We start from the raw sequence: 20,659 nt of genomic DNA on the forward strand, positions 1-20,659 counted from the left end.
ACATACAGTATTCAACACATGAGTTTCACTGAGTTAAACAATATTATGCTTGCATACATTTTTCCAAAGTGAATAAAGCTAACTCAATTGGCATCTCATGTCATCATGACTGGTTGCAGTCAACATCAAGATATTTCAACTCAAATTTTTCCTTCTTTTTCATACATATCCGCTAAAATTCTGTTTTCAATAACTTCCAGCCATTCAATATTTCATACCTTTAATAACAAACATTTATAGGTGAACTTAAACAATATGTGGGTCTTGTTATTTGGCATCTGCTTCAAACCAGGAATTCCTTTCAACATCACAGTGCCAGTCACTACATTCATTATTTCTTCCGAGACAAACAAAAAATCCATATTAATCAGATTTTTTTTAATTAATATTTAGTTTAAACTGGACCAACTTATTACTTTTAAGATTTAATCATGTGGGTGGACTTTACAAGATCCTTGAAAAATACTATCCTTTTCTTGTCCATCAGGAGCTTATCTGAAAAATCTTCAAAAGAAAGTGGCAGAAATAGGATAGCAAAAGAAAAGGTACCTCCACATTCACCTTTCCCTCTGGCTCAACTGCAGGCAGGAAAAAAGATGAAAAAATACTATGTACCATGGCCTGACTGTTCACTCTCACTACTCCATCTAAATCACACCAATTTGCAAACAATATACTCAAACCTTTTTGAAAATATTTCCATTAATGTTTGGAGGAGCTTTTGAGATTAGCAATAAGATTTCTATTTTGCATCTTCAATGGTAATCCACAGTTACTCACTCTATACCAGGTATAATGGTATGAAGGTCTTGTAAATCAGTTATGTCATGAAGATGCAAGTATCTTCAACAGCATAATTTCATGGCCTGAGTAAGAAATAGTTTGTATTCCTAAAAAATCATAAAAATAATGAAAGTTCAGTGCCTAAAAATCTTCATTCGATCAAACTGCAGGTCTAGGAAGCTTGATGCTGAAATTGAAAACTAGGCACAAAGATGCAAGTATGAGTTAACCCTCCCCTTAATCCTTTCGGTGCAATGTACTTTCTTACTCCAAGTTGAATTCTGCACAAATTGTACTTTCTATTCACTGGCCATAGATGGAAACCCAAACAAAGGATGAGTCACTAGGGACACCTGGAGGCCTTAGTGATCTGCTAGTGACCAGAGGGGGACAGTTGCACACCTTCTCTAGGGACTCACTGCATCTGCAGTACCTGTGTCATTCATACTTTGAACTGATCTTTTGAGTAAATAATGTGTTTTTTCAAAACTAGCAAATGCTTAACTCTTGTAAAAAACAAAAAACAAAAAAGGTTTTCATGGATTTTTGAGCACTGAATCATCTACATACACAAAAGTGAAATTTATTGTAAGTAATTAGGATTGACAAATCTGGACCATAATATGTTTGTTCAACACTCAAAATACATAAGTCCTCATTCATAAGAATTTATTGTTTCTGCGTGCATCTTTACAGAAAAATAAATAATGAATGAATAAACAATAAAAGTTCTGTCTTGCACACTGGGGAAAAAGGAAAAAAAAAAATTGCACATCGATGGATTAGATATATCCATAAGGCAATGTCTTTCATAATTCCAAATATAACCCTCACTAATGTATGACAAATCTTTACAGTTTTTGAAGACAATGCAGAATGTAATTAAGGTACACAACATAAAAACATACACATATCCACGTAAACAATACATTACGTACACTGTATCAGCACAGAACAGTATAAGGCTATCAGTTTCAAGGCAAACAAAAAAATATTTCTAGTATTTATCTAACAAGCTGTTTTTCCAACTGAAACTAGGGTAATGCATGTAAACTCTCCAAACCAAGCAGTGTACATCACTGCACTTTTATACTCCTTAATATCAGCATCACTGAGATATATAATTTCTAACTTTGTCACTCTAATTCACCATCAATTTCCATAACACACATTCCCACTTGTCACTTATCTGATTCCATCAATAATTCTCACCAACTTTATTTTGTTCATCCGTCCATATTATCTTCACATTCACTTCTGAGCACTTCTCTATCAAACCTACATTAACACTGAACATCTTAATTCTCTACTATCAGACACTCAACTTGTATCACATTCCACTTGTAACAGATCTGTGAATGCTTTAAACATTCATATTGACTGTTATAAAAATCTTTGTACAGTGATGTACTTGGAAGGCATTATGGTTTCCTTTTATTACCTTCCACTTAGGAAAAACAATATCCCTGTCAGGCATCATTCCTCCTAAGTTTTCCCTTAAATCTAAATATAATTCCTCTTAGACAGCAAACAGAGAGAGAGCTACTAACTGATGGCACGAGGAGTTTGCGGATCTCTTCAACTGCCCGCTGGATCTTGATTTTAGCCCTGTTCTCTGTGTCTTCTACTGTGATGAGAACATGAAGCTCCTCATTCAAATGCTCCCAGTTGGGCTTGCCACGATTCTGCTCTTCCTAAAACACAACACCACACAAAATTTTACTTATAGGGTAAGGTGATTTATAGATCAATGTGATATTCAAGATAAATTTCAATCTTGACAAATAACACCACAAAATCATTTAAAAGGTTTTGACAGTTCATTCGTTATAAACAAGTCCTCTGATAGTTCATTTGTTATAAACAAGACTTCATCATACAACTCCCTCACATGTCCCTCCTACTGCTACATCTGAATACAGTGAAGTTTGGAATTCATGCCTCAATGACCACATAATATTAACTGCAGTCTCTAAAGACTGGTAAAGCTATATTTGTGGATCAGTAGACTAAGTAAGCAATACCCCATGAGTGGGGATATATGAAATATGTTACACTACATTTCTTGCTAATGATTTGGTAGGAAACCTTCCAAAATTATTTTCTACAATAATTGGTTCATTTGATGTAATCAGTCAAGTATCAAAATAATAATAAAAAAACATGATATGTTATAGTGTTCGACATGTTCCCAGAATATTTTTCATTTTCCTAATAGTTCAGCAGTCAAAAATTTTTCAAGCAGTATATTTTCATCTCTGGTCTACAAGGAGACTTGACAGGTATCTGAATGTAATTTCTAGCTGTCGTTCACAAATGAAATCTCTACACTTATTTTAGTATTGTCTGCAAATGGTGATAGAAAGCTGTGATTTATGTCTAACCCTAAGAGAGCAAGAAACGACAGAGAGGCAGGTACACTCTCCTGAGGTAATGAGTAATTTGTGACATCAGATATCCCCTGGGTTACTTAAATGCTGCGATCCATTTCTTGGAAAGTTTCAGATCCATCTTTTCAGCAGAAATGAACAATAAACTGCAATTCAAAATGTAGGCCTACAAACTTTGTTCCATTTTCAAACCCAAATTAGAGAAAGATATGTTAGAGTGAGCTCTGCAAATTTCATCAAAATACAACATGACTTAGCAAGGCTGGTGACTAGTTGCTGAAATTTGGAAAAGCTGTACATTGAAATGATTTGGCTCCATATCTGAATCTGAATAGACATTCAATGAAGAGGATTTACATCTTATTTATATTATGGATACTTTAGCAAAGCTAGTGATCAGCAACTCAGTAATTCATGGCATGCATCAGTAAATATAAAGGTGACAAAATTGACTATGTCTCCAAACAATCATTAGTTATTATCCTAGTTATAATTTTTTATGAACTTCATACCTATCTGCCTAGCTGTTATAAAGGAGTACTGAAAAGATGCAAATAAAATTTGCAGATAAACAAGTGAACATGCAAAAGTCCAACCAACAAAAAAAATAAAGGCTATAGTCCAGCACTCTTAGAGATAGTGAACAAAAGTAAAAATTCATTTTTGTTGTTGTTACATACATAATGCAACAACTGAGACTTTTGGTTTCATAAGTTTATCTGTTTACATCACATCTCCATGATGGATGACCATGTGAAGTTCAAAACTGACCAGGAATGACCTTAACAAACCTTAGCAATGGTTTGCTTTTGTGGTCAAAGTTAGAAAAGTGGCATGAGTAAGCACTGCAAATGAGTAGACCTTACGTATACCTTTCATTGGTTTGGGAAGTCATCAACCACCATAGATGTCCCTGCTGCATTATTCCAACATCAAGTACATTAAACTCTAAATGGGCAACACTGTGGTGAGAACTGTGGAGTATTGTACATCTGAAATACCCACAATCACACGTAGCATTTCTGTTTGCCAAAAGGTGTTGCCCATGTCATTTTGTTGGCTAGGACCAACTTCCCACTTGGTAGCTGTAACTGAAGAAGTGATATAATAAATGTTATTGTTTAAGGTGGTCTGTTCACTGAAGTGTGAAGTCATGACAAGAAATATGTAAGTGCAAATTGTCAGTCTAGGCATTACCTTCTTTTTGTCCCTCATGGAGCCCTTGCCACGCACCATGATCTTACAGCCAGTCTCCTGCTCCAGCTGTTTAGCTGTCATGCCCCGAGGCCCGAGTATTCGACCCACGAAGTTGAACTGTAACAAGAAAACACATAATTGACATACCAGTTATCTCATCACTGATGTACACAACTAAGAATACTAAATAATTACTCAGGTACACCATATATACGATTATCATTGCAAACAGGAGGGGTTATGCTTGTGACCCAACTCAACCTCTCATTTTAACAACTTCCTAAACTTTTTAATGCGTTCAGCTCTGGCTTTGATTCTTAACTCAGCTCGTTCTATGTATCAAGCTTTATTACAACAGAATTAGTACTCCCAATTTTCTTTCTTTTTTATTTTGTTTAGTCCTCTATTTGACTGGTTTCTATCTCTTAGAGAAAATTACTCTATATTCACATCACAAAATTACAGAGGAAAATCCTCTAAGACAATTCATACGAATTTCTTTAGCATATTTGATATTCTAGTTGACTCTCGTTCCTCCCTAATGCTCAGTAATGATACTGTAAATTCAACTGGAAAACTTCAAAGTTGTAAAGATGTTTCCCCATTTTCCCTCTACCTTTTAACATAAGTAAAACTATGGCTGACACACACTCTTTCACATATTTTAATGCACACTGTGGGAATTTCTCTAATTGTCTCCTCAAGTTGGATAACCAAGCTCCTGATGCATACTCTTGAGTGGAACAGACAGTATGAAGCGAACATTTTGTTCAACTTTGAATCCGAGTGCTTGGAGACCGTTTTGAAACTGACTAGTAAATAGTCTGCATTTTTTACAGCTCTCCTAAATGTAGCTTTCTAGAGGAATGTTGGGGTATGTCGCTTCCTCTGGGAAATAACCTGGCTTTAAGCGCGTGATTACCATTAGTACTATTATCATATAACCCCAGGACCCCTTACTCTGAAGACAGCTCAATTTCTAGGAGCAAGGAAGTGATGGACTCCTTCAGTGTGACTACAGCTTTGCTGAAGGGGACTTTTCACTCGTTGCGGAACCACATGAAGGCGGATTCTGGAAAAGCCCAGGTACGTGATTGCACACACAAACTCATATATATATATATATATATATATATATATATATATATATGCGTCTTATACCTCGCAGCGAACTATGGAATCGTCCACGTTACTCCACAAAATCATGAAACTGCTTCGCCACCTCGGCGAAGTAAACGGAACAACCACACAGTAGTAAAGAATCTTTCAATTCACGAGGGAAGAAACGATTAGAATCACCTACAGTATCTGCACTGCACGCAGTACTCATCTTTCCATCGCAAAAGGAGCCAACACAAGAACCGCACTGTGATAAGCAACCAAACAAAGACACGGAAAACAACTAAATTTGCCTATTACTGAAATACAGGAAAACATTTCCGCGCCAACAACTGCTGAAATTCTGTTCCCATATTCAGTTGAAGTACATAGTTCACCCTTCAGCGTGGCGGATAATTCCTCAAAATTCTGTTAACATGTATCTTTACAGTGCTCCCCCCCCCCTCAAAAAAAAAAAAAAAAACACGCTAGCGACTGAATTAAAACAATCATAATAGCGGAAAATTATCATCTCCATATGTGCACAATCCAACTGTAAATACTGTCCTATCATTACATTAAACATACAATGTATTGATTTTGACGTTAACATATTACACCGGAGCAGAATGCTGCAATATAGGCATATCAAAATCTGCAGAAAGTCATTCTCCCAATATCTATAACATGCAATGCGAGTGAAAAGTCGACTTTGGCGAGGATGCATCCTTGGGAGAACAGTTTCGTAAAAGACCTCAATATTAAAGTCTAAATTTCCCTGCAACTGAAGTAGCGCAGCCTTGGGCTGCAGGAACCTTTAGAAGGGTTCTGGGGTAATTATATATATATATATATATATATATATATATATATATATATATATATATATATATATATATATATATATATATATGTGTGTGTGTGTGTGTGTGTGTTGCTGGACTCCGCCTTCTTATGGTTGCACCTCGATTTAAGTCAACATCGGTGGGGCTGTATCACTGTCACTGAAAGAAGTTTTAAAGTGCCGCAGAGGAATTCAATACAAAGGAGTCCATCTTTTCCTATTTCTCATTAGAATGCCCTGAAGATTCGTCCCCCTACCCAAACGTTTTGATACGGTGGGTCTGGCTACAATTATATATATATATATATATATATATATATATATATATATATATATATATATATATATATATATATATATATATATTAGTGGTGGCGAAGAGGTGGTGGTGGTGGTGAGATGGGGGTGTGTTTTGGATATGGTGGTACGAAGCGGCGGGTGAGACAGGATGGGGGGCAGCGGGCGAGATGGGAAAGGGGTGGTGGGTTTTCAAAATGAGGAGGAGGCAGGCGGTAGAGGCGGGTGTTGCGAAGGAGGCGGTGGGGTCGCAGTTGTTCAGATGAGGGAGGTGGATGGCGGCAAAGGCGGCGGGTGTTGAGATAGGGGTGGTGGGTGGCGGGTGTTGAGACGGGGGTGGCGACGGTGGTAAGGGGTGGTCCATCTGGGCGGAGTTATTAATACACGAGCGGTGTGCAGCAAGAGGAGACACTAAATATAGCCATCCATTCCCCGCCCACTTTCTCAACCCTCACCCAACCTACACAGCCAAAAATGTGTTTATCATTCAAACATTCTCACTTGTTCGTGTTCTAAGATACATCTCATTCAGCACTAGTTACTTATAACGCATGAAAATGTTATTACTTCAATGCGAATCGGTGTATTACAACACAAGGTCACGACGAGAAGAGATTTCGTAAAAAATATAACATACGAAGTGGATTGTCATCAAGAAACTAAAACACCAATACTGGTTCTCATGTCATCCATTCACCAGAGACTTTAATGAACAGCTGACAGTACACAAATAACTGGGCTTCGGAGAACTTCAACTTGGAGCATATTTTTGCTGATACTTTGACGCCAGGCTCTGTGTACACTTAAAACCTGTCAGTGCATAGACATCCACTACCAAGCAGGGCGGCACAATTTGCACCTGTGTCCAAAATTACTATCAATGAAGTAGTTCTTGCCAACACCACACTAAGCCGTCTATCACTCTAGTAAATATCGAATGTTCCTATCTGAGGCCATCCTTCCTATACGTATATGTTAGTATCTCAAAGACCTGGTGCTCATTATTCCTATGTATGTCAAGATCTCAAAACGTTCCCATTAAATAAGCAATTCCACATTAAATGCCCTTTCTCTTTTCCATACTTCAAACAACCTGTTCATCTCTCCATCCAATGACATCACTACAGACACAATCTAGAGAGAGACACGTTCGGAGATTTTAGGGTCTCCTTCCTCTTTCCGCACAACCAAATTTTTCCATGACGCAAAAAAGAAAAAACCTTACGGTGGCAAAACGGTAAACTATACTATTCCTCTAATACCTCATCACATAAGACCTTTGCAAAGGCGCCAACAGCAACTTGCCCCCGCGTTAAACTCCAAATCATAGGCTTTCATTCTTAATCCTCACTTCCATTGGTCATCATATATCTAGAATTCGGAAATCTATATTATTTCCTCCTATACTGACCCAGAATCTATTCATTCTTTCTCAGACACCACGATCTTCTTTTTGTAGTGTTTACATTCCGTAACTCACTTTATAATACAGCTCAATTCCCTGTGCAATATCCTGCATATCTTTCGACATTTCATCCTTTGACGCAGCATCTTACGCGTTTACAACTACAGTTTTAGAAGACAACTTATAACTCCATGTATCAAGACATCAAACAGTCCAAGGGATGTATAATTCACATCTCTCAACCAGCCTAAATCCCAAAACAATTTTTCAACATCTACTACCATAATAAGCCTTAGTCTCCATGTAAATTTTCCACCACTTCCAATACAGTAGCATCTTTTCCCACCTCGTTCACTTTTACAAAATGCAAAGGTCATTCTAATTCAAAAGCGCTTTCACCACGTCTTCTCGAATTATGTAAACCATCATTCTCCACGTAAATTTCTGAACTCTACAATGACACGGAAAACACTCTTAAGTGAATCCCACATCAAGCAAACGAGGGCGTCTGCAGAGATCATCCCCTTCTGAGTCAACCAGGAATCTTTACTGCACTGACTTGGCGCTGGAGGCGGAAACCGGCAGAAGCCTTCACCTAACCTAAACCCGATGGCTTCCTCCAGCAAGAGAACAGACGAAAACTCCAGCCTGAAAACTACGCCCCACACAGCAATGACGTGATAACGTCACGAATATAAAATCGGTCTGTGACACCATTATTTACCAACGTGCGGTGGAAGGATGAAAAAAATAGTCACTTTTCGTATTCAAGAATTGCATGCGTCTGTGTGGTTTAATTATAATTCAACTAGTCCTTTGTTAGCTGTTACACCCATTAACATTTCTGACCAAATTAACTCTGGCAACACTCTATCGTGACTCAAAACAAAGCAAAAGCCAACACTGGTTCATCGGAACAAATTCAGGAATGAGACGCCCGGGAAAGAGAAAAAGTGTTGATGAGAAGTTGGCAGATGTGAAGACGGAGCAAGTCACCTTGGACCAGCACCAAATTCAACAACAACCAGCAGCACACACTCAAACACTCTCTGTATCACGCTACACCCGCAACACACTTTTATTATATACTAATATATATTCAGGACCCAACTCATTGTGCGCTTGCCACAAATGGGTATAACCAAAACAGGTTCACTGCCAAAAATACTACAGAAACTAAACCTTAAATAAGAACAGGACTACATGAGGAGGATCCCAGTCGTGCTGAATTTAATTCAACAATACATAGTATATGAATCAAGACATGAATAGAAGTAGACTCCAAACGACGAGTAAAGAACTAAGACACCGCCTGTGCGGCCATGAGTCTCAGGACCACATAAACGCGCGCACGAGATAGCGACGCGCGGGAAACTGACGTAGTGAAGGAACCTCCGGGGCCTAAAGAGCCACACAAAGGAAACGTGGGGCCAGGTGGACACAACGCGGGGCAATACGCCGTGCCAGTAACACGTGCCAAGGTAAACCGAACACGCCCTCACGCACTGCAACGCCGTCACACACCCACAGCCTCCCTCTGCCAGCCCACGCGCTCTTGAGGAACCAACATATAGAATCAGAAACAAATGTTCCTTAATGATCCTCCGTTAAAGCGGATTTGACATGTGACTTCACCCGATCATTATGATATATTTAAATTTCAACAAAAAACAACGAGTCATTACTATATTTACCCGACTACAGAGGCTTAGAGAGCCCAGAGCCCAGGTGTTACCAGAGGTGACGGGTATGGCCCCAAGAATACGACACTGACTAAGTGGGTTACAAATCTTGGTCTGAAATTGACTTATGGACGTCGAGTAGTCTCCAATACCGTAGCCAACCGAATATACGAAAAAAATGACGCTTTAAAAATACTGTTGACAGAAAAAAGTGCTTAATGTCGAAAAAAGGTGAAGATCGACATATTCTACTTTGTCATCAACCGCATTAGGAAAAAAGCGCAAACTGGAAAATCGTCAGAATCAGTCCAAAATTCTACTTATGGATGGATTCCCCCCCCCCCAAAAAAAAAAAAAAAATTGCTTAGTTTCTGTGTTTTCAGGCCAGAAACCGACGAAAGAGGATAAAAGATGAAAGAAGAGAATGGCATATTCTGAGAGCAAATGAAGTTCCCAAACACGGAAAAACAGGCAAACCTAATCCGATTTCGTCAACGAATCAAGGCATCAAAAAGTTTAAACACTTAAGATTAAAAGGTAAACCCACAAGATCATAAGTAACTCCACATGAATAAAAAAAATATTCCAGAAGATGGAGGTTAAAGCCCCACAAGGTTGAAGGTTAACACAAAACCCACAAAATTAAAGCTAAAATATACCTACAAGAAATCTTAAAACATAAACCCACACGACTGGTGGCTGAAAAATCAGTTAGGTCAAAGGACGGAACAAACCCAGAAAGTTAAAATTCCACACGCATAACCCTACCAACCATTAAGGATAAGAAAATCCCCGACAACGGCGTCGGCGCTCGCCTGACCTAGCCAAGATCCATCCACCAATTTACCGCATCAGTGTCAAGCAGTCTGGCTCAGCAATGACTTAGGATCTTAAGTCATTATTTCAGTGTATATATCCACGTGGACCACAATCCACCTTTTTAAGTTTTTATCCCCTTAACAAGAACAATTCAAAAATAATATTTAGTTATTATTACTATTTATTAAATAAACAGTCATCAATATAAATTGTGGATACGGAAATACATTCAGTGGATTTTTCATTCCCATGTATTTTGTGTACAATGGGGAAGGCAAGCAATACGTTTTAGCTTACTGTATGAATATATGACCTAATCATTAAGCCTTGCGTAGCCGTCTTGAAGGCAAGCAGCGAGGAGAGACAGGCCTGTTGAGAACACACACACACACACACACGCCACAGGAAATATCCACACGGCTGTTTACTCTTCACTCTCACACGGCCTTAAAAATACACCACACCGAGCGCTTCCCCAAAGCGCCAGATCGTGAGGCCTGTCGCTGGAGGCGGCGTTCGCTGTCCGGCCTCACTGCTACTACCACCACTAGCAGGTCATCTCTGGTACTTCCTATTGTATACACATCCGCTTCCACCGACCTTACTGCTCAACTGATGTTACTGTAAGCCCTTACCTTAAGTGTTCCTCAAAAGCACTCATCTGACGTGCTTCTGCGAGTACCTCCAACCACACAAGTTCCCACAAGCTCCCTACCTCTAAAAGTACACACCTGACAGTCAAGAGAGTTTGTAAGAATGAGAATAACTCAAGACATAATGACGCACGGGGTCATTTCAATCATAAGAGACGTATATAGATGAGTTTTCGAAACTGTTGCTAACTCGGAAGTATCTACACTAAAAGAGCGGGTCTGTGGTGGCAGAGGGAATAAACGTGTTTCCAAGCAAGAAAATACGAAAATACAACGCAAGACAAAATAGCAAGGGTTGAGGTGGGTACGTAGGCCTGCGGGGACGCCCCTCCTCCCTTTTAAACAGTAGAAGCAACAGCAGATCTTGTGGGCTCTCCCAAAAAGAACAAGGGGGTAGAGGATCCTCCAAAGATAAAATAAGGCCTAAATATGGGTTCTGTAGGGAGTAATAAGTACCCTTAAGTAGCAGTGCAGTAAAGTCCTTATCGACGGAATGCGAGTGTGTGTGTGTGTGTGTGTGTGTGTGTGTGTGGAGGGGGGATGCGGTGCCATGGCCATGGTGGTGTTGGAGCAGAACCAAAGGTTGCAGTAGCACCACCTCCGCCTGCCACACCGTCCCACTGGGCCACGACAACCACCTACAACTACCGCTCCACTAGGCTTCTCCAACCGCACGCGTGCTCCGTCACGTGCTCATATCCCAGAAATCCCCGCGCCTCGGGCGGAAGTGACGACATCTTTTGGCCTCAGCTGCTGACGGGGGCGAAGTATTACGGACGGATATATGGCTGTTATGGGGGAGATGAGGTGAGAGGGTATGTAGGGAGAGGGGGAAACCAAGGAGTCTGGTGATGACGGAGTAGGAAGGAGAGAGAGAGAGAGAGAGAGAGAGAGAGAGAGAGAGAGAGAGAGAGAGAGAGAGAGAGAGAGAGAGAGAGAGAGAGAGAGAGAGAGAGAGAAATTGCCTGGCCTGCAAAACCTGGTGAGTGGAAATAAAGTTACGTGCCTATACAATAAAACCGGAGGGCAGTTTGAGATCGGCAAGGCTCACACCCGCAAACCGCTACACTCCACTCCCGCCACAAGGCACTGTACCATTATATTTATAGGCTCAAACACCACCACCAGCACCACCTGACTTTGTAAGATCAACGTTTAATACGTCCTGGGTACATCTGCTGGCGAGTCGGCACGCCGACCCGCTCACAAAAAGTGATGAAGTGGTGCAATTCGTAAAGTCAACCCTTCAAAATGAGATCCAAGCGGGAGGGAGGTTAGCTTGCTTGTTCCTTCCCTCAACCTTATCTTATTATAAGGATACGAATAACATCCGCGTCTATCGATGATATGATGTACGCGAACCCATTCGCTCATCCTATGAACTCGTTGCACTTGGGTCCTATCGTTCCTTTAACGAGTACCATTAATGCGATGTTCTATAATGAACACCGATAATATCCCAATCCAATCCCAATCTAATCTCAGTACCCCAATCCGAATATCTTATTCAACAGACTTAGCCTTGCGATACATCGTCACAAGGTACAGCCTTCGAGTGTGTATGACCTCAGTACACTGACAGGTCAAATAACCAGTTTCTTCAGTTCACAAGACCTGTTCTTGAACTCGCATGGTGACCTGTCTCTCGGCTGAGGTGTCCTTTTTAGATCACACATCATCCTTTGGATTCACCATCTGTTCCTTAGGTCACAAACCCGTTCCCCAGGTCATCATCTGTTATGAGGATACGTGATCCCGTCCTTCAGGTCATGTCCATTGTCCTTCGGGTCACACAAACTCTCCTTCACAACAGACAACCCGTCCCTCGGAACTCAGGTCACACGACCTGTTGTACTTCTCATAACCGTACAACCTACAAACACAGTACAATGTTCTACTCCCATAGTTTGTACTCAAGTGTACTTAACACCGTACATGTCGCCCACTTAACAAGTGTAACGCCCGAATAGTACAAAACTACATCGCGCAATTCAAAACACGATCGTTTACTTGCCTGCAAGCCACGCACAACCTACTCCTTACAGCATAAAACCATCCAATAACCCAGATTTCATCCAAAGAATGAGAACGTCCCAAAATCCGTAACCAAAATTGTATAAGCTCTTCTTTGATATACACTATTATCGCAAACTTTAAACCCTATCATCTACCGCGACGCGCATGTCCATTCATAAAAAATCACACACAAATAACTGATGACATGGGTAGAGATGACATCATTCAGATATATAAAATTGCATGAAAGAAGTGACTGTTCAAGAGATGGGACCACACCAGTGTTAAAACGCTCTCCCCGTACAGAAGAAATAGGTAATCATAACTAGTAATCCCACATCTGCGTTTACAATTCATAATTTTAGCATCACGGAGTACAAAACGATGTCCATGTATCTGCAACATACAAATATTACATCTTCAGAACGATCTCTGAAGGGTAAATGAACCAGAAGTCGTGATTTCGAAGTACTATCGTTCGAAGAACCACATCCTAAGAGTGAGAAGAGGGGAAATACGAAGCATTTCGTGATTTGGTTGTATCTCCGTGGATGTGTGACATGTCTCGATATCTCCCCTATGAAGCAAGGCTGTTTCTCAACACACACACACACCTTCCCCTGTGTCCCGGAGTCACTTCACGAAACAACATTTCCTATAGACCATAGAGTTATTATGTCTTTCATATCAGCTTCAAGTCCGAAAGAGGAGACAACGCATCAATTTTACATCCCTGGACAACATGGTACGACCCTTGGGTATGATGGTCTATAGCCCTTGATTAGAACCTTTTAAATAGAGGGTCAGGTCGTAAAGGGCCTTGCCCCCCCGGGCATCACGACCCACAAAGGATCGTCGTACTACCGTCGTGCTCGAGGATCGTCCCATCGTTTCCAGGAAGTTCGAAGGACCGTCCCCTCGGAGTCGTACCGTCGTGTTCATGGGTCGTAACTCAAATTAAAAATACAGAGTGAAGGATATCAACCATCTGATCGCGTGACAAGAGGGAACTGCTAAGGCTGCTGCTGCTGCCGAACCACTTCAAAAAAAGAGAGGAGCACTTTAGGCCTATGGTAATGTGTGTGCCTACAAGGCAGTAGGCCAACCTGTTATTGCTACGTCTCAGGACCGACAGTGTTTTCACTTTTCCACAGCTTCTAGAGCTTATGGCTTTCTTATTTGACTTGTTAAATATATCTCTCTCTCGAAAACCAATGACAACCGACCAGCCTAAGTACGATCGAGGAAAACTCGAAAAGTCTAAGTTCTGAGTACAAGGGACTCGTACCGTCTCTACATCTTCACAGCTCGGTCTGGGATCAAGCGTTTACAATACTTCTCCGATCAACCTGGCTGTTGGAGGCCTTAGCCCGCAGACCTCAAAGCTCCCCAAAACCAAGTTAATCAACTAAACCCTCTAGACATTTTTAAGGTCTTCCAGAGGGTGGTCTATGATGTTTATAATGCCTTAAGAAATTGTGGTAAAAACAACCCCAGGACCCTAGACTTTACAGTGTGAACCCCGTGACAAATAGGATTTTATTCACTGTGCTACCAGCAGTGAACACTTCACATAATACCACAATTTGCCCAAAGACCGTATCAAGAGGCTGGGCATGAGCCAAGGAGCCCCATACGAGTTGCAACTCGGGTCTGTGTATGTGTGTGTGTGTGTGTGTGTGTGTGTGTGTGTGTGTGGGAGGGCGCTGTCTTGCCGTTAACTGTGATGAAGAGGAACCAATGGTGAAGGGCAGAACAGAGTAAGAGAGGGCAGGGTAAAGACTCCCTGAGCGACAGTATGATTGCGGACTATCATCTCCAACCGCAACATTCAAGCTTCAGCACCTTCACTCAATCCAGCCTTCTTCGTCTGCTGACGCTCACACAGATGCCGACCTTTCCATTCCCTGGTGTCTGGTAAATCTAGTATGCCCACCTTCTCCTTCCACAACCGAGTCAGGACTCACTTCCTACTCTCGTACAGCGCAAGACATCCTCCTCCTACCTAACGCTGCGGCCACATTCCTGCCGCCCAATTTCTTTCCTCACTTTATGTGTGCAGTCATCACGCACTGTGGGAGGTGCCAAGTCACTTGTTCACTGCAGTTAACCCCTTGAGTGTGAACCCTTAAGGTTCAGGTCAAAGGTCAGGCCATTATATACAAGCATCGTACCGTCTTATTAATGGGACGTACCGTCGTAGTCGAGGACCGCACCACTGTACTTAAAAGCCAATTGCGGAGACTTTTCAACCACGAAAACACAAGGGTTTACCCGAGTATTTTCAGTCACCAAGAAATTATGAAGGACGTCTGCTAGACCACCGCCAAAACATTTCTTGACTTCTACTACAAGGGAAACACTCACAATAAAGTATCATAAACACAGTCAAGGTTGGAAGTGGATGTTTTCTTGATTCTCTGTGTAAGCAAACTGTCCCAGTTCTTTAGATGTTACAACTGTCATTTGGAGGTCTCTGTTGTCGCTTGCCTTCTGTTAGGGTGTTTAAGCAAACAAAGCCAGTGCAGCTGGAATGACATGGATTGTATGCTGAGTGTGGCAGCCCGAGGCTGGCAACAGAGGGTATGTTCGTAGCGATAACACAGAGGAGAGAAAGCCGTCACCTCCAACAACTCTGACTTGTGCACAGATGCGATAAGATACATTGGTCTACGCCAGAGATGGGGACAGAACGACTCTGGCATCATCGGAAGGTAAACGTGATGTAAGGTAAGGGTCCTAGGGATAGCTGTGGAGGTAGAAGCCCTCCGAAACCATCGTGCGATAACGTACGGTAAAGGTAAGTTCCTAAACTTAGCTGCACTGGTAGAAAACCTTCAAAAAATACGTGAAATTTGGAAGAGCTTTAATCCATATTGCTTGGAAGGCTGGAGATACACAACCGCAATGCTCCGCTGACGTGAAGTATCATCGCCATTTCACACCCCACACACAAATTGCTACTCTTAATGGTACCTTGGCTGGCCAGTAAAAGAAAGAAAAAAAATCTTATGGTGGGTGACAACAGACAAGCAGGAGGAACCATCACCGCCACACAGACTATGGCAATTTAAAAATATTACCACCAGACTAGTGTATACGCCTTTAACACTTAACAAGCGTCACTACTTGTACGGCGAGCAAAAGCTTCTGTGCTCTCATACTCGCTCAATAAATTACAAATTCAGCGTGACAGCTCCTAGATTAAAGCTTTCCAATGGCATCGACCATACACACACACCCTCACATCACTAGTATCATCTTTCTGGAAGAGTCTTTAAGGATCGAATGAAAAAAAAGAGAGCGTATATTAAATACGAGGTTCAGATACGAACGCCGTCTGGTCGTAATGTACACCAAAAGATCCTTCAGACTTTAAAAAAGGGTTATAGGTTAACACAAGAAAATGATACGCGAAAAAATAAAATCCTTAGCTCTGTCTGTTTCACCGTAGGAACCACTCTTTTTCTGGTGTGTAAAACTCACAGTTCGGTCTGGGACTCGGCTCCTGTCATCAGTCAGGTTGTTTAAGATCGCGGGCCACAGCCTCCACACCCTAGTCATGGGCCATAAACATAGCGAGATTGTGTGTGCTATACGAATTATCTTTGATACCTAAAACTGCGTTAAAAAGATTTTTTTTTGGTTGGTGGTTATACCTCGTCTGTAATGACAGTGGCAGCTGAAAAGCCTATTCCCAAAATGACCGTACCACTTACAATACAACTGATCAGGTATAACTTTAAAAATCACATCGTTTCTGGATTGCTTTAAAATGAAGTCAAAGCTGCTTTAAATACTTGAAAGTATTCCTTTTTCGTGCCACAAGTCTTCTGTGTCCTCTCTTATTGTCCTCTGGCAGGTTTATGGCACTCGTAACACTTACATGTTTACTTAGACTTGGGTAGTTTTAAGTGCTGAATTTATCACCCAGACACAGGGAATTATCAACACCTGCACAGAGTAGTACAATAACTACAAGGATTACAAAATGGGGTAACGTGATCAACGTACTGAAAATCAACAGAACAAAAATAAGTTAAAGTCTTTCACCTAGGTCATAATATGACGTATCGTGTTATTTTAAAATGATAGATGGGACACGGCAGGGTTGGGTCGGCCGGTCCGTCTACCTTAGCGTAACAGGACGTCAGTGGTTCCCTCTGTCGTGGAGGACTAAGAGACCTTGCGTGTAGGCCTGGGTATCGTGAAGGCAAACGTCATTCACCAGTGTCCGTTTCAAGTAGCCAAAAACTGGTGCTTACCGCAAATGACAGCTGCGGTCCAACCACCCAAGCTTTTTTCAAGGCGCATTTCTATCTCAATCTGCATTTCTATTTCATATTCTCGGGGAGAGAGAGAGAGAGAGAGAGAGAGAGAGAGAGAGAGAGAGAGAGAGAGAGAGAGAGAGAGAGAGAGAGAGAGCAGAGGCAGACAGGATGTGGAGACTTCGGGGAAACTGAACGCGAAATACAGAGATGGTTGGTTCCAACAGGTTTGGTTATCTTCCCAACTATCCTGACAATGATGGATGCTGCTATAACCATAAAACTCGAGCTATTATCACCTCCTAACCCACACGCTTTTCCAGTCGGTTTTACTACCACGGGTACTTTGGAGAGAACATGAATCAATTCTTGCAAATTATTACGTGTAGAGTGACTCCAACTATTCCTCCTTAACCCACATAGACAGTATCGGTAGGGTAATTTAGAGATCACAATTTCCATCTTGCCAATAACTGAGACATAGGAACTACTGAACCAAAATTTACCATCCCGTCTACGTCCTATTTTACCCCTAAATTCATATATATCATACGGCTGGCAGAGTCTGGTAGGTAAGGCGAGTTATCGGTTAGTAGATAACACTTCAAGCAATCACCTCTTGCACTGCTCATCACTAGTAGCACCCTACACAATACTTATAATATTTTTTTCAAACAGTCTGAGATCTTTTCTTACGAGGAATGGCACATATCACCGTTAGAGAGAGAACACATGATAACTGGCTACTTTCATTGAGGTGAGACGACTAAGTAAGAAGGAGGGAAAACCCATAGTTGTGGCAACGGCGGCAACGATGCCACGGAATGGAGGACGGCTGAATAATATCCACACTACCACTCTTGAGTTCTAACGAGAGTATTTTATCGCAAGATCGTCGCTGGTCAAGCCCGCTGGGCCCAAGTCTCCCTCCCGACCCGACCCTACTCGGCCCACGCCCACACCGCCGCCGCTCCCGCCCGCCATCTCGACCTGCTCTCCAGACTCCCTGCCGAGTGCGCTCCCCCACGCCACAGAGTAAGAACACATCCCTCTCCCTGTTACTCTGTGAACTCTCCTACTCCTTATGCATCTGCGACCTCCTGCTTAATCCTGTGCCCGTCCATATATAGATCAGGAATGCAGTATCATAATACTGTTCTCAAACAGATACCCCACGACCCAAACCATCAGGTCTTCTGTTACACGTCCTCTCCCAAGGTCCACGGCATCCTAAGCCGTACTTCAGCCTCCAATAGCATACCCGCTACCAGTCAACGACCATTTCTGCCGTATCGCACTCCAAGACCACCACCCGCCTGTCACACCGTATCGCACTCCAAGACCACCACCCGCCTGTCACACTCTTACGACCTCCACTCGCTAATGATACTCCGACAACACCTCTCTTCACCTCTAACACTATAATAGTCGAACCTATCCTCCCCCCACTACATATCTGAACCACTTCTAGTCCACAACTCCTACAATCCCTCTCTCCCCCTTTAACACCACACTGCAAGACCACCTCCCAAACCTCCTACACTACAATGTATGTCTCATCCCCATGCTTCACCACATACTAGAGACACATCTCTCACCCCTCCTCCACGATTCATTTTTCCCTTCCCCACCTCCATCACTACAGCTCACAAGACCAATGCCACCCCAACAAGCAACAGAGACAGACAGACAAAGAGGGGGAGGCTCCCCTTCACGGACCAAGGACGTGTCCTTGATAAAATGCTGGTCACAGACAGAGATAACATCTGCCCTGGACAGGACATTAATTGCTGTCATTCCTGGGTTACATGACTAGATAGGCACGCCCCCTCTCTCTCACCACTTTCTACACACTATTAAAGGGTAAGAAAGAAAGTGTGGTTTTGACCATAGAAACAATGATTCAACTTTTATGAACAACACGAAAAACAGTCATAAAGAATATACATAAACTGCACTTATAAGGTAGGCCGACTTATTACTGTCCATTAACAAACAATGGCCAACGATAATGAAGTTATCCAGAAATCAACATGTTTCTGATATAAATCTGCAAGTGTCATCACCCCGCTACCGTTTTCGAAAGTAAATAATACCCTCCATTTTCTTTTGATAAAAGACTGGAAGAGGTACTCCCCTGTTCTCCGAGAAACTGTGTGAGAGTTCTGTAATTACCTTTTTATCTTGCACGGGAGGTATATATATATATATATATATCCCTGGGGATAGGGGAGAAAGAATACTTCCCACGTATTCCCTGCGTGTCGTAGAAGGCGACTAAAAGGGGAGGGAGCGGGGGGCTGGAAATCCTCCCCTCTCACTTTTTTTTTTTAATTTTCCAAAAGAGGGAACAGAGAAGTGGCCTAGGTGAGGATATTCCCTCAAGGGCCCAGTCCTCTGTTCTCAACGCTACCTCGCTAATGCGGGAAATGGCGAATAGTATGAAAAAAAAAAAAAAAAAAAAAAAAAAAATATATATATATATATATATATATATATATATATATATATATATATATATATATATATATATATATATATAATATTAGTCATGGACTCATTTAAACACCAAACCCAACGTGAGGATGAACAGCTGGGTTGGCTGCGAGCCGAAAACCCAGGCCGAGCATTTTTTTTTTCTGAGCAGAGACAGACCTTGGGGGTGTGTGGCATGACGTCAAACCAATCATCGGCCAGAAATATATCTTTTGAGTTATTCAAATCCAATTTTAGACACCGTGGAGTTCCGTGGTGCAGCGGTCAGCCTTTCTGACTAAGACGCATTCACAGGCCGCGAATAGGTTAGGATCCTGGTTGTGACAGTTAGCCCACAGTCAACCCAGCTGTTCATCAGACCCTATGGATTGGTCGATAAAATGGATATACCTAGCTTAGGCTTGCGTGTGTGTGTGCATATATATATATATATATATATATATATATATATATATATATATATATATATATATACTATTCGCCATTTCCCGCGTTAGCGAGGTAGTGTTATGAACAGAGATTGAGCCTTTGAGGGAATATCCTCACTTGGCCCTCTTCTCTTCCTTCTTTTGGAAAATTAAAAACGGGAGGGGAGGATTTCCAGCCCCCTGCTACATATTCCACAGATTTCAACTTGATGTGTCCAGAACACCTGATGCTTGAGGTCATGTCAAAAAAAAAACGTTCATCCAATTTCTGTATTTTCTACGA

The 20,659-nt window shown here is 41.7% G+C and overlaps 1 protein-coding gene across 5 annotated transcripts in view; it reads right to left on the minus strand.

Moving 5' to 3' along the window:
• The window catches only part of how (protein held out wings), a 211,095-nt gene that overhangs the window by 19,009 nt on the left and 171,427 nt on the right, over window positions 1-20,659 (minus strand). For all 5 annotated transcript variants that reach the window (XM_071694858.1, XM_071694855.1, XM_071694859.1 and 2 more), the window contains exons 3-4: window positions 4,371-4,487; window positions 2,334-2,477 (exon numbers count right to left, since the gene is read on the minus strand). In XM_071694858.1, coding sequence (XP_071550959.1) covers window positions 2,334-2,477; window positions 4,371-4,487 — 261 coding nt within the window. The remainder of the gene's footprint in view (window positions 1-2,333; window positions 2,478-4,370; window positions 4,488-20,659) is intronic.

Source organism: Panulirus ornatus, chromosome 57, assembly GCF_036320965.1.
Source record: "Panulirus ornatus isolate Po-2019 chromosome 57, ASM3632096v1, whole genome shotgun sequence".
Taxonomy (NCBI): Eukaryota; Metazoa; Arthropoda; class Malacostraca; order Decapoda; family Palinuridae; genus Panulirus; species Panulirus ornatus.